General features: G+C 44.8%; 1 protein-coding gene across 2 annotated transcripts in view; it reads right to left on the reverse strand.

Annotated features, from left to right (window-relative positions):
* Positions 1-15,968, reverse strand: part of RPTOR (regulatory associated protein of MTOR complex 1) — a gene marked incomplete at its 5' end in the record, with an annotated part of 340,079 nt that overhangs the window by 250,173 nt on the left and 73,938 nt on the right. For both annotated transcript variants that reach the window (XM_079725126.1, XM_079725125.1), the window contains one exon: positions 9,968-10,070. In XM_079725126.1, the coding sequence (XP_079581252.1) occupies positions 9,968-10,070 (103 nt within the window). The remainder of the gene's footprint in view (positions 1-9,967; positions 10,071-15,968) is intronic.

Here is a 15,968-nt window from a genome sequence, read left to right on the forward strand (position 1 = left end):
TTCGATTTTTAAGATATGCATATGTTACCTTGATAAAAATAACACAAAATGAATTATAAAATTAAGTAACAGGACTTTAGAGTTGGAAGAGGCCTTTACCATGGACATGTCAAAGTCATCAAGGACTCTTCATAGAGACGCCAGGCCCCACCCTGGAAAGTCTAATTCAATAGCTTCAGAAGAGGCCAGTGACCTGATGAGCAGCTCTGGCTGAGGGAAACCTGGTGAAAATTGGGTTGTAACTAACTTATCTGGAAGAATTATGGTAAACTTGTTTTAACCCATAGCTAAAGAAATTAGATGTTAATCTTTGTCTCTCTCTGATATGGCAGGAACAGAGTGTTAAGGTCTCAAAAGAATTATAATGGCAGCAATCAACGCTGCTGTAATCTGAATCACAAGACTGGCAAGAGACAGGAATGAATTGGGATCTGAAAAGTTAAATTTAAGGGCCACCTAAGTGCACAGGGAAGGGAAACAGAGCAAAGGGAACCAAAGCAAAGGGAAGCAGAAAACAACTTCAACAAATTGAAGCCATCAAATAGCTGGTCATGTCCTGTGCATGATGACCAACAGAGTAAATGTCAGAGCTGGTTTGAACGCGTCTAATTCATGCATCCACACTTCCATGCAGTGCCCTTGTGGTCAGCGCTCTGGCCACAGGCAACCTATGGCTAAGAGAACAGGAAGTGGTTTCCTCTGTAAAAAGATAAAGGCCTGCCCAGGAATCACATTGATCAGTGGCAGCTCTTAGGCACATCCTCTAAAGAACCACGACAAAGGCAAAGGGAGGGAGGGAGTTCCAAAGGCCCAGAGTGCTGGGAGGACGAAAACTACACCTCCTCCTCGGACTTCACCCTCTGGAAAGCCCAGGCCCCCACCTGCCCCTTCCTCCCCCCATTGTTCCCAGCGAGGGCATGTGGAAAGCATGTGGGAGCTGGAGAGAGCCACGCCACACTTCTCTGTGCACCTCACTGATGGCCCAGCAGACACTGGAGCCTCATCAGTAGTGGCGGCTGACAGCAGCACCCACTCTTCTTCCCCTGGTCTCAGATCAAAATACCACCACCCAAGGGAGGAGCAGGGGCAGCTACCGGCCATCCATCAGGCTGTGATCAACTAAGTGAGGCTGTCACATCCGACCCACTGGGAATCCCTGCAGTCAATTAGTTTTATGGTTTCCTCCCAAGAATATGAGAGCGAGAGAGGGGGAGGTGAAGAGAGGGAAAGAATGAGGACAACTAAAATGGTGCATTTAATACTACATTTACTAAAATAAACAACTACATAACTTAAGTAAACTAAAATTAAATTCCTGGGTGGATACTGCTGACAATGTTATCAATCTGATGTAGGGTGAAGTAGACAGAACATAAATTTAAAATTGTAGTTCTGTCTTAATAAAACACTTCTCTTCTAATACCTTCACAGGTTTCTACTTAATGAACGAAGTGAATTAGTGAGTGAGTGGGTGGGTGGGTGGATAGATGGATGGAAAGAAAAGTAGATGGTAATTGGCATTTGTATAAAATTTTAGCTCTTGATAAATATCCCTGCCTGCAAGCTTTTCAGCATAACCCTCTGTATTTCATAACGCTTAGAACTTCACAATGACATGGACTTAGTCCAACCCACCTCATAACAAAGAAGAGAAAGCTGAAGCTTAAAGCAGTCAAATGACTTAGTCCAAGGTCACAAAGGTTCCTGGTGGTGCTGGCATTCAGCCAGCCCAAAAAGTGGAGCCTTTTTTACCTCCCCATCTTCTTCACATTTACACAACCCAACTACCATGTCCTCTCCAATTTTCCTTCAAAAGAACCTGCGCCCCATCACTGCAACTACGTTGGTCACTACGTGATGGTCACTACAACCATCAGCTACAGCTGTATTGGTCCAACCAGCAGCACCTCGTGTTGACACTACTGAGACTCCCTGCTCCCAGCCAGCTCCTGAAGACGCTGCAGGGAGCAGAGGGCAGAGGCCAGGGAGTGCAGTAGGGCTCACTGACCTGTCTCCTCTCAACCCACTGACCTGTCTCCTCTCAACAGACCAGCACAGTGAGTCCTTCTAAAATAATACTTCTATGATGTCACTCCCCCAAAAGGCCTATGGTGCCTCCTGAATGCTCCCATTTAGATAACATGCAAAATCAGCAGAGATAACAGGCTCTGTCAATACAGTGGAGCCCAGGGCCTGGGTGACTAGAAGGTGACAAGAGACAAGATGGGCTTCCAGGCCACTGATAATATTGTTTCTTGATCTGGGTCTGATCAGTTTGGGAAAAGTTATCAACTACATACTTGAATCAGTGCACCTTCCTGAACATATGCTATCCTTCAGTACAAACTGAAAGTTTAGAAACATGTAGAGCTCACTGCTCAAGGAACGTTTGTACTTCTTTGTAGCTTGTATTTAGTGGACATTTCCTAAGTATTTGTTCATTGACTTATTAACTGAGAGCTGCCTCCCAGATCAAGTGCAAATTTCTTTATATGTCTTTCAAGGACTCTGCCACTAATCAGTTGTGTAACTAATTTTTGCTTGAGAAAGTACTTAATGGCAAAAAGGCCACTGAAATCAGAAATGGTTTTTAATGGCTCTGTATTCTATTAGCCATAATATCATCTACATACATTTTATAAGTAGTAGCGCACAGAGTGAGAGGCATTTCATCTCACGGAGCTCAAGGATAGAGTTGGGAGCCCCTTAGCTGTACGGCCCGTGGCAGTAACTCTCTGGCTAATGGCCCAACCCCGATCCTCCCAGTACCTGAGGGTCCTAGGAAGGGAGCCAGAATCCTGCAGGAGCCTTCTCTACAATTAAGCCCCATCTTAACCACTCAACCTCCCTCCCGACATATCCACAAGTAGACCAGGTCCCTACTATCTTTTGCTGTGTTGTATACAAACACCAAGAGCTGGATGTGTTCTCAAAAGAGCTGAGGGGGTGGTTGGGACACCTTGTTTTAAGTATGGGCCTCCCTGTTTACACAAGTCACTTTGCACAGTAGAGAGGAAGGGAGGATCCGAGCAGTTACACAGTCCTCCTTCGGGGGAAACCCAGACACTACTACAAGAGGCTGGCATCACCGGACAGAGAAAACAGGGTTTAAACCAGGAGCCCCTTAGAGCAAGGGTCCCAGGTGCAGGCATGGGGCGTGCCCCAGCATCCAGCAGCAGGGCCCGGGCGAGCCCAGCAAGCGCTCCCAGGGCTCGGTCCCCACCGCCAGCCTCCTTCTCTTCCTGGGGTCCTTCACCTCCTGTGCAGCACCCCCCACCCGTGTGGCCCATTCCAACTCCCCCACATCTGCTGAGCTCGAGGGGCCTGTCTCCCTTGCCCTGGTCTTGTCTCCAGCGAAATCCCAAGGATCACGACCTACATTTCTTCTGTGTATACCTCTACACTTAACACGTAGATCTCTACTTAAGAAACATCTGTTGACCAACTCGACTCTCTCTCAAGCCCAAGTCTGATGTAAGAATCAGACGACACTCTGTGAAAGTGTCTGTAAAACCAAGAGCGACACGCAAAGGCCTACCACCACTATTTTTAGCTCATCAACACAGGTCTCTTAATGCCCACTTGTGTGGAGGGAAGAAGAAAATGCTTTTCTCTAAGGAATAAGGGAAACAAAGCAAAGTGCCTCCCAAATATTTCCTTAGGATAACCAAATTCCCAAGCATCCGACAAACCCATAGCCTTCTTACCTGTGACACACGGTTACCATTAGCTAGACATAAAAGACATCAAGGCTAAATTATACTCCTTCCTGTTCAGCACTCAGCTCATCTACACTCTGTTTTAAAACACAGATTCCTCCAGCAGGTATGGGAGCACCGTTCTTTAGCGGGATTGTTTTTACTTTCATGTGGGGCCATAAAACAAAACAGCTTCCCCCCTGCTTCCCTGAGTGTCGGCCTCCATGAAATAAAACAGCATCTTATTATCTACAGGAACGAGGGGTGGGGCGGGGAGAGGCGTTTAGCTCCCGGACCACGCCTACAGCCTCATGTCTGCGCACACACCCCTGCCGGGCTACTCAGGGCCTGTGCGCCTTTCCTCCTCTCTCAGTCGGAGCTCGGAAGCCGGGCCTTGGCTGTGCAACAGTCCAGCAGGGAGGGCAGGCCATCACTGCAGAGTAATGTGGTGCAACCTCTACTCACTTGTTCTGGCACCACAGGAAAACCTAAAGGGCCGCTTCAGGGACTCTTATATCCTCTGAGCCTCTGGAAGTAGGATTCTCCCCAACGTGTATGGAGACTGTGCACACACAGGTACACAAAAAGGGACTGGAAAGTAAGAATCTATTTCTCAAGCTCCCAGACCCCTTGTCCCTGAGATCAGGGCAGTTTCAACCAGCACAGTCTCACCAGTTTGATGTGTGTCTGCAGCCATAAAGCAATCAACTCCTAATCCCTACCCAGCCCTGTGCACAGAAGCACAGGGTTCTTTCCCCTCTCCTTTGGGGCGAGCACACAGAATGGAGCAGAGGTAGCACAGACGCAGGAAGAGCTCAAGCTCCCACCCACACCTTGGCCTGCTGGGTGGGGTGGGGAGGCGGGTGCAGGCCTGTGGGGGCTGCTCCTGGCTGAGGGCAGTCCCCGTGCTAAACCCAGTTCACGCTCCAGTTAATCTCCCTCCAGCCAAAAGGTGGGTGCCATCATCAGCTCCATTTTGCAGATGAGGAAACTAAGGCCCCAAATGGTTAAGGGACTCACTGAGTGAAAAAGCTGGAATGAATAAGCTGGGGTCTTGACGAGTGCAAAACCTTTTGAATTCTGGTGACAGAGCACAAAATGCTAAGACCACATATAAAACATCGATTGGTTGCCTTCTAAACGGAAACATCGTTTTAGGTTATGTGAAGGCACCAACCCCTGCAGGGGGTCTTCCTCGGGACTCCTTCCCCACCCATGACATACTCCAGGTATTCCCATCCTGAAAAAGGCAGAACCAACCCGTCATCGAGCCTGGGTCTCCTTGCCTTGCCAGCCAAGCCTTCACTGTCCCTCTCTCCTTCGCTCTCCAGGCTCCCAGCATCTCTCATTCAACTGCAGCCACAGCTTGTGACAATGCCAACCTGAAACTCTCATCCAGTGGCACCCGGCCCTCCTCCTACCTCTGCCCACCCAGAGGGGTCTCCGTCACAGGCGGTACCCCTCCCCACTCACTCACGGCCTGGCTCTGCTCCTCTCCCTCTGGTCACTGCACATTCTCAGCAGGTGACGTCCCCCCAATCCCTTTCTCCAACCAGAGAGGTCTTTCCTGCTGTCTGCTGGAAGGTGGCTCTACTCTGAGCATTCCAGAAGCACCTTACCTTACACAAAATGTAATCCCATTATCTCCCCAGCCCAGCTGGCCCCCAACTCTCCATCTTGGTTACTGATATATATATATCATCATCCCTTGAGCTAGCCAAGAATGAAACCTAAAGCACTTGTTGAAAATGCTGAAATCCCTTCTTGAACAATCCTAAAGCCACTGTGGGGAGAGGCAGGTCTGGGCAAGGTTGGCACCTGCTCTAGGATGAGGGTAACTGCGGCAGCCCAGAATGAGCTGTCAAGTCCAATCAGGGGCTCAGAGCCTGTACGGGGGAAGGAAAGAAGGTATGTCTGTGGAGCGGTGACCCATACAGGGTATCGGAGCCCAGGCAATGAGGAGGCTGGACACCTGTGGGGGAAGCAGCTGGGTATAAAATAAAGGAGTGTGATGACAGACAGGGATAAGAAGTTGGTTCACACAGGAGGATTCATCAAATTAGTAAATATATTAAGGATGAAGGATACCAAGGTTCTCACTGTGAGAGGAAGAGTTATAAATATGGAAAATTCCTATTGGTTTGGAATGGGAGGCACTAATGTAATGCATGTTTTTTATTTGTATAGATAATACTGAAATATAGATATGAATGTGTGTCCACACAGAAACACATACACATATTATGCACATGTGTGCATTCCCTTGCTCCATCCAATGAGAGAGGCAATGGGAGAAACAACACAGTACACAGCTCCAATAAGAACACTTAGAACCCAGATCTCAGTTTTCAAATTCTATTTGCCACTAAAAGGAACTGGGCTCCTTGGAGAAATGGCTGATCCCAGGAATGGAGCAGGGAAAGACAAGATGAGATAGAAAGTACAGATGTAACTCTAAGGACGATGGAAGCAAGACAAAAGGCCATATAAGCCAGTGGGAATGGGTTCCCACTAGCTAAATGGGAAATAAGTGGAGTATCAAGATAAATGATGGTAATATTGGACTATAATCCACTGATTATAATATAGAATAGGAATAAAAATATATAAAATATAAAAAAGGAAACCATGAGTTCAAATTGAATAAACTGAAAGTCTGATGAGGAAAGAAATATTAACGCAGCCAAAGCACCTCTTCCCCCAAAATACTTATTAACTACAAAAGGGAAGGGGGCGGATTTCACAGCTGAAGTTCAGGTATCACACCAACTTAATCAAGTGATAAAAGAGTTACATAACCAGCAATGGGATAAATCAAAGTCACATGCCACCTGACAGGACACCATGGAGGAAGGCGGATCTCTTCCATGACACTCTTGCCAAAGAGGCATAAACAAAATTTAATCCCGAGGAAACATCAGCGTTGTTCTGCTAAACAGAGCACCGGTGATCTTCTGAATGTCAAGGTCATGAAGGTTAAGGAAAGACTGAGGCCTGCTGCAGCCTGAATGAGACTAAATTAAGGGCAATGGGTGATACAGCAAAGGGTCCTTGTGCCATAAAGGACCTTATGGGGACACCTGGCAAACTTGAATGCAGCCTGAGGCTTACCCAGTAGCAGGGCATCCATGTTAATCCCCTGTCTGTGAAGACGGAGTTGTCATTATGAAAGAGAAACTCTTGTTTGTAGGAATCACACACTAAAGGATTCCAAGGTGATGGAGCATCATTTCAGCAGCTTACTTTGAAATGAATCAGGAAAGACACTGCTTAGTGCTCTACTTGCAACTTTTGAAAATGTTTTTTCAAAATAAAAATTAAAATATAGGCTGCTAGACACCATTAAAAATTTGCTGAATCAAATCTCTAAGAGTTTTTTTTTCTTATCCCATATTGTTAAAATCACCAACATAAGGACCCACTTTTTAATAAAAGCCAAGCGAAATTTTTTCAACTTAAAAAAGGGCAATGTGGGGACTTCCCTGGTGGCGCAGTGGATAAGAATCCGCCTGCCAACACAGGGGACACGGGTTTGATCCCTGGTCCGGGAAGATCCCACATGCTGCGGAGCAACTAAGCCTGTATGCCACAACCACTGAGCCCACGGGCCACAACTACTGAAGCCTGCGCACCTGGAGCCCACGCTCCGCAACAAGAGAAGCCACTGCAAGGAGAAGCCCGCGCACCGCAACGAAGAGTGGCCCCCACTCACCACAACTAGAGAAAGCCCGCACAGCGACAAAGACCCAATGCAGCCATAAACAAACAAACAAATAAATAAATAAAATTAAATTTTAAAAAAGGCAATGTGCCCTTTTGAATTAAAAATCCATCGAAATTATTACAAAGTAGATTGCATACCTGAATTGCAAAATTTTTTTAAGAACACAATATTAAAAAATCTATTCATTTGCTGGATTTCACACCAAGAAGGAAGTAAGGAATTCTTTGCGTTTTCATTAACATTGTCCCATAAATACTGATCAAAGAGACTGGGTGAGATGTGAGGGAGGGTTCTTTGATTTCTATTTGGGGACAGGAGGGTAGGAGGCAAAGGACCCCTAGAGAATCTAATAAAAACCAAGGGCCCTCAGCCCGGAAGGTGCAATGCTGTACTCAGACACCACCAACCACACAATCCCAGCGGGCTCACGCATCCCTAGGAGTACACACTAGGATCCAGGTTGAGAAGCCCTGTGTTAAAAAACCTAACAGAAGAGTAGTTGAAGAGGGAGGAAATAGAAAACAATTGATTAAATTCAGCTTTGACAAGGGATAAATGAAGTGGAAACAGTCAGTGGTGGCTAATAAGAAGTCAATTTCAATCGGCACAGTCACCAGGGGATGGCAGAGAGCCAAGAAAGCATCTAAGGAAACTGGCCACAGAAAACAGCTACTGACACCGGGCTTGGGGAACAAGGGGCCTATGCTTCAGGCAGGAGGCTGTGAAACAAAGGCTGTCATCCTAAGACACCCCCAAAGAGTGGCGAGACAGGTAAGTGGGAAAAATAACTTTTTTTTCCAATTCAGATTATAATAAATTTGTAATTTTTACTATTTAAAGTAGATAAAGGGAATTTCTGCTTTTGCTTAGAATAGAAAAAGCTGGGGCGGGGGCGGGGGGGTTGCCCTGATCCTACCAACAAGAGAAAGGTGAATAATCAGTGACGGAAACAAAGGAAAATTCATACTGTGATGGCTTCATTGGTAAATCACACTAAAATTTAGAGAAGAAATAATACCCAAATCAATACAAACTCTTCCATAAAAAAGAAAAGATGGGAATATTTCTCAACTCATTTAATGAGACCAAGCATTATTTTGGTACCAAAACCAAACAAATATGGTTTTTTTTTTTGGTTTGGTTTATATGAGAAAACTATAGACCAATATCCTTCATAAACAGAGATGCAAAATTCCTTAACAGAATATTAGCAGTCAAATCCAGGAACATATGAAAAAGATAATACAAGTGAGGTTTATGCCAGAAATTCAAGGTTGGCTCAACAACCAAAAAATCAATCCATATAATTCACCACATCAACAGACTAAAAGAGAAAAGCCAGGTGATTATCTCAACATGTTGAGAAAGCATTTTATAAGATGCAACATTGATTTTTTTTTTTTTTTTTTTTTTTTTTGCGGTACGCGGGCCTCTCTCGTTGCAGAGCACAGGCTCCGGACGCACAGGCTCAGTGGCCATGGCTCACGGGCCCAGCCGCTCCGCGGCATGTGGGATCTTCCCGGACCGGGACACGAACCCGTGTCCCCTGCATCGGCAGGTGGACTCTCAACCACTGCGCCACCAGGGAAGCCCCAACATTGATTCTTGACAGAAACTCTCAGCAAACTAAAAATAGAAGTGAACTTCTTACCTTAGAAAAGGCATCGGAAAAAAACTTTGGCTAATGCCCTATTTAGTGGTGGGAGCCTAATGCATTCTCCCTAAGACCAGAAACAAGTGAAGGTTGTGCACACTCACCATTTCCAGTCAGCACTGTGCTAAGATGCTCCGAGGAGGATGACGACAAAGAACAGCCTCGCCTCCTCCTGGAAAGAGCTAGGTGGGACTCCTCACTGTGCAACTGAGGCACCTGCATGCAGGCATCAGTCATTCAGGTTTAAGTGTATATAACTTGTATTGGGCTTCCCTGGTGGCGCAGTGGTTGAGAATCTGCCTGCCAATGCAGGGGACACGGGTTCAAGCCCTGGTCTGGGAAGATCCCACATGCCGCGGAGCAACTAGGCCCATGAGCCACAACTACTGAGCCTGTGTGTCTGGAGCTTGTGCTCTGCAAAAAGAGAGGCCGCGACAGTGAGAGGCCTATGCACTGCGATGAAGAGTGGCCCCCGCTTGCCGCAACCAGAGAAAGCCCACGCACAGAAACGAAGACCCAACACAGCCATAAATAAATAAATAGATAGATAGATAAATAGATAGATAAATGAATGAATGAATGAATAAATAAATAAATAAAACTTGTACTACATGCCAGACGCAGGACAAATTTAAAGGAGAAAATTATATAATCCAATAGTCATTATCTTATCAATTTTTCTTGAGATACTTTCTCCACTGCAAGTCATAAGTGAATGTATCTAAAATAGCCTAAAGGTTATATAACTGCAAAATGAAATAAAATCTTCAGATTTACCCAAACCAATCACAGGCCTGCACTGGAACAGGACAGTGGAGGCAAGCCCTGCCAAGCCCAGAACCCCACGCAGTGATCCCTGCAACAGGCTGTAAGAGAGGGACCCATGCTTACCAATCCAGCATTCCAAACGTGCACAAGGAGTAGTCTTCACCACATCTGGAGGGTCCACACCAACATTCAGGCACAAAACTAAGGCAACGCTGACGGTCTTCATCTAGAAACACAACAGAAAAAACAAATAATTCAATATGAAGCTCACTGATGAGTCTTCCAGTTGTTAAAATGTTCCCAGACATACGGAGCCCTCTGCTTCTGCAGCCGGTCTTCAGTCGCCTGTTACCTGTGCCACCCCAGGGGTATTTCACAAGTAAGACAGGGTTTCAGAGTCAAGTAAGCAGATGGGGAAGAGTACATGGCAGGATAGGCTTTTCTCAGGCTTCCTTATGATATACTTCCAGAAACAGAATCATTTGATCAAAAGATATAAACATTTTAAGACACTTGATACATTCTGCCAAATTACTTCGCAAAAACTCTGCACAAATTTACATTCTGACCAGTTCATCATTATTCTCATTATTTAAAATTGGTAATTATTTGATGAGAGAGAAATTGTCATACTGATTTCGTTTGCATTCTTTAGTATTAATAAAGCTGAATATTTTTTTCAAATATTTGTATCCTTTATCTTTTGTGGATTTTCTACTCATGTTTATACTACCATTTATTTACTAACATTAGTGATCTTTTCTAATTGGTTTTCATGTACTCTTTACATATTAAAGATGGCATCCACATAATTTATTGTAAATATTTCCCTAGTCTAGTGTTTGCCATTGGATTCCTTCCTGTTTCTTGACATACCGAAGCCCTGGACCCATCAGCTGATACATCTTCCTCCACACCTGCTCCTGCTCCGACTCCGATGTCCCAGTGTTAGGAAACGTCAGCCCTGCCTATCCAGCTGCTCAAGCCAGAAATCTGGAACTCATCCTTCATTAGTTCACTTGTTCAACAGATATTTACTAAGCACCTACCAGGTGCCAACTGCTATTTTTACAAAATGAAGATACATTAGCAAATCAAAGAAATAAAATTCCTGGGACTTCCCTCGTGGTCCAGGGGTTAAGACTCCGCGTTCCCAATGCAGGGGGCACGAGTTCGACCCCTAGTCAGGGAAATAAGATCTCGTATGCTGCACAGCACGGCCAAATAAATAAATAAATAAAAGAAAAATCCCTGCAAGGAGGGGCAGGTATCATTTCAAATAGGGTGGCCGCTAGGAAGACCACCTGAGCCTCTGCTCCCTCCACCAGGCTCCTGAGCGCCAGCGCCCACTGTGACTCCCCGTCCACCTCTTTTGTCCTGCTCCTGAATGTCTCTGAGTCTGTCCACTTCACTATCCGCCAGCTCTAAGCCACCACCACGTCCAACCTGTGCTCCACCATTTTCCCAGGACCCCTTCCCCTGCCTCCCCCAGTCCAGGCTTCCAAACACATTGGCACACTGCCCTGTTTTCAATCAGTTCCCAAAACCTTCAAGATCCACTGTGAACTGCTCCACACGCTATTCAAGCCTCATAAGCTCCAGATCCTGCCAAGCTCTTCACTCACATTAAGTCTCACCCTTGGTCTGCCGGCATGACCTCTGGGTCTTCAAACACAGCCCCTCAGGGCTCCTTGCACGGCCTCACCAGCTCGGGGTCTCTCGGGTTCACACCTCCACTCCTCGGGGAGGCCTTCCCAGACCCTGTCAGGGCAGAGCCACCTGCTCAACGCCACCCCAGCATCCATGTCCTCCTCTTGGTGGAGCCAGGCCCATCCATGCTCCTCTGTGCACCTGCAGCTCCTCCAAGGTCAGAGTTGACATGCAGGAGCAGACACCTGGCCCAGGCCCAGCTCAGTGACCATCTGCTGAGTGGGTGAATACAGGGATTTTCCTCTAATGTTTTCACTTGTTTCACACTTCACCCTTTTAATCCAGCTGGATATTATTTTGGTATATGGTACCAGGTGAGGATTAATTTTTTCTCAAAAAACTGCCCAATGGTGCCAATTCCCCCTGTTAAATAATCTCCCCAAACTCACAGGTTTGTAGTGACTCCTCTAGCATATATTCCCACATAGACCAAATTCTATTTCTGGGTCACATACTTCACTGATTTAACTAATTTATCTTCACAACATTTCACAATGCTTGGGAGAGCCTGGTTTTCTTCACAATTTTTTTAAAACTTTTACTTGGCTACATTTATATTCACCTATTTTTTCCAAATTAATCGTTATTCAATTTCTTAATCCCATGGAGATTTTGATTAAAATTGTTTAATCAAACTGCATATTGATACCACTGAGTATTTTAAATTGTCTTCTTTGATCCAATAATTCCACATACGAGCATCTGTCATAGGAAGTACAAAATATAATAAGAGAGAACTTTCTATGTGTAAAGATTTTCTTCACAGCATTTCTTTTTTTTTTTTTTTGCCGTACGCGGGCCTCTCACTGTTGTGGCCTCTCCCGTTGCGGAGCGCAGGCTCAGCGGCCATGGCTCACGGGCCTAGCCGCTCCGCGGCATGTGGGATCTTCCCAGACCGGGGCACGAACCCGTGTCCCCTGCCTCGGCAGGCGGACTCTCAACCACTGCGCCACCAGGGAAGCCCTTCTTCACAGCATTTCTTATCATGAAAAATAAGTGGGAGCAACCTAAATTTTAAGCAAATAAGGGAATGTTTAAGCACACCATTATATACTCTTAACAGAATGACACTTAAATTCTTAAAATGTTAAATGAATAGAAATGGATTCAAAATACAAAAAAATTACATTAAACATATAAACTAAACTTGGCAAGACATGACATCCTTATGATATTCTATTTTTCCATACAGGAACACAGTGTGTTTCTCTGTTTATTGAAATTTTCTTTTTTCTTTAATATTTATTTGGCTGCGCTGGGTTGGATCTTTAGTTGCGGCATGCAGGATCTTTAGTTGTGGCACATGGGATTTTCAGTTGCAGCAGGTGGGCTCTTAGCTGCAGCATGCGGGATCTAGTTGCCTGACAAGGGATCGAACCCAGGCCCCCTGCATTGGGAGTGCGGAGTCTTAACCACTGGACCACCAGGGAAGTCCCTCAAATTTTCTTTTAATTTTTCTCAGTAATGTTTAGTTAAACATTACTCCTTAGTTTACTTCTTTATGTTTAGTTAAACATTACTTCTTAAATGTTTAGTTAAACATCTTCGCCAAGTCCTGGTCATTTTTTTAAAGATTATTCCTGGATTGTTCATGACTATTTGGGGACAATATGCTACTATACATGTATTTTGCCCATAGTAGTTTCTTACTGATAATTGCTGATATACCAGAATAATGTTTTGTGGGTTTTTTTTTTCATCCCCACCTTCCCAGGCTTTATCCACCAGAGAATGCCCTTTTCTTTAATCCAGAAACAGGAGATAAAACCTGCGGCAGAATCTACACTCATTAGCTCTTCTGCAAGAATATAATTTGGGTAACAGTGACTTTTCTTTATAGAGATTCACCAATGGAATTGAAATTGTTTATTTTGCTTTGGAAACTTGTTTCCCCAGCCAAACCGAGGTCCCTCTGAGGATTTTCTGACTCCCTAATCAGTTAACAATTTTGAATATCATATTCTCTTACCAGTGGAGATCTTTGAAAACTAAAAGACAGAGAGCAGAAGGGACGGGAGAACTCCCACGTGGACCTTGGGAAGTGACCTTTATTCTTCCCCCCCAAACCCCCCACCCAGGCATCCTATTTATTTATTTTTTCATATTTTATTTTATTTTTTTTGAATTTTGTTTTTTTTACACAGCAGGCTCTTATTAGTTATCTATTTTATACATATTAGTGTATATATGTCAATCCCAATCTCCCATTTCATCCCACCACCACCAACCCCCCATCAGAATAATGTTTAAGTCACTTTACTAAATTCTTAATTAAACGTAACTGCTTTTAGGCGACTCTCTCCAGGTTTTGTTAGTATACAAACATACTGTCTGTGACTAATGATGAGTCTCTCTCATTCTTTCCAATAGATCGTTCCTCTTTTTCTTTTTTAGGTCTTATGGCATTACACAGATCTTCCAAAATCATATTACTAATAATTACAAAATGATGATAGTGGTGATCTTTGCACTTGGTTTTAATAAAATTGTCATAAATGTTTCATCATTGAGAATGATGATGGTTACTGATTTGATATAATCTTTATTACAGCAAGAAAATATTCCTCTGTTCAAACAGAATTTAAAGTTATGTGGGGAAAAAAGGAAGTATTTTTGTCTCTTCTCTCCCAACACTTAAAAAAAGGATTTATTGAGACTCCCCTCTTGGTCCAGTGGTAAAGAATCCACCCTCCAATGCAGGGACGTGGGTTCGATCCCTGGTTGGGGAACTAAGATCCCACGTGCCGCGGGGCAAGTAAGCCCGCCTGCCACAACTACTGAGCTCATGCACCTCAACTAGAGAGCCCGCGTGCCGCAAACTGCAGAGCCCACGCGCCCTGGAGCCCGTGCACCACAACTAGAGAGAAGCCCATGCGGTGCAACGAAGAGCCCACGTACCGCAACTAAGACCCGACAGCCCAAAAAAAATAAATACTCTTAAAAAAAAAGAAACAAAAAGCATTTATTAATAATAATTTCACTCTTTAAAGGAACTGCAACCCTGCCTCCAAAGACATACTGAAGAGAGGAACAGTATCTTCCCAGAGACATGCCAGAATCTTCTCATTATGAACCATAAGAAACAAATGGTCCCTTGACCTAATGTCAGGAGAAAGGGCTGAAAAGTAATCAGAGAATAACAAAAGTTTTATTTATTAGTCATTTTCCAATATTTAATTGATCAGTATCAATAATCCCATACAGATGATTGATTATTTTACAGCAAACTCACTCTGAGTATAAGCTGCTTAAAAGTAGAAGTTTCTGGGAAACATTTCTGTCGTCTTCCAATGGCCATGGTGAATAACTACTAATACCTGCCCTTTACCATTTTTAAATCAAGGGCAGTTCTTCTGTGCTCTGTAATGTGGAACTTCGAGGTTTCCATGAGGTGTGGATTAAACCCGGGAGCAAGTTCCAAGTTGCTTCCTAAGGAAAATGTTGCTTTTCTTACAGTCATCCGAGGGCCCCTCTGGGTGCGAGGGAAGCCTTCTGTGGAGAAAACATTCCATGTGGATCAGGGTCTCTGCTTAGACTGTCTGTGCCACTACAGTTTTGTGTTTTGTCCTCAATCTGCAAAGACAGCCTACTCTCAGACAGTATGTTCCTCTCACAAAGCCCAGGTGAAGGACACTATACTCAGGGGTCTGCTCTAAGGCTCAGCCCACCCACTGCTCCTCAGCCAAGCCCCTGCCTGCTGTGGACCCAGGAGAAAGAGGGTGAGCCAGCCTTCCAGGCTGATGAGAGCTCAGGAACACCCCACATTACCCCTTCTTCTTACCTCCAGGCGTTTACGGCTAGGTCTCAAGCCCAGTTGTTTCTGATCATTTCTGAGCAAGAATGGCCTCCACATGCCAGTGCTTACTCCTTAACTGGCACTGTGCTATGCAGTCACCAAAAGGCCATGAACTAGAAAAGGTGGTTGTGTGCCGCCCTTAGGGAGGCATGGAGAGAGTAAAGAATTTGGGCGGAGGCGCCAGGATTATACCCTGGTCGCTGGGATTTCAAAGCTCCATTGCTGGAGCATCTGTTTCTTCTTCTTAATCTCTCTGTTGTCAGGGAGGCGGTACAGGATGAGATAGGGCATTTATGCAGCATTCCTATGCTCTCTGATCATAATCCTATTTCTTCTACCTCGGCTGACACTCTAGACAAATTGCATTCCCTCCACCTCTACAACTGCAGTTAATGAACTTAAAATAACAATTCTCAGTAAAATAAATAATTTCTAATTTCATTAGAAAAAGTATGATCTCTGAGGCTCTCCAAGTCCTTAGACAGAAATACTAATGGAAGCACTATCATCGCTCTTTAGTCCTGCAAGGCAGCTAATGGGCCTCACCTCACCAGGCCTCCACCAAGTGTAGTGCTCATTACTAATCAAACATTACTGACAGCAAGTTTCTCCGTTATT

This window comes from Hyperoodon ampullatus (assembly GCF_949752795.1).
Source record: "Hyperoodon ampullatus genome assembly, chromosome: 19".
Lineage (NCBI taxonomy): Eukaryota > Metazoa > Chordata > Mammalia > Artiodactyla > Ziphiidae > Hyperoodon > Hyperoodon ampullatus.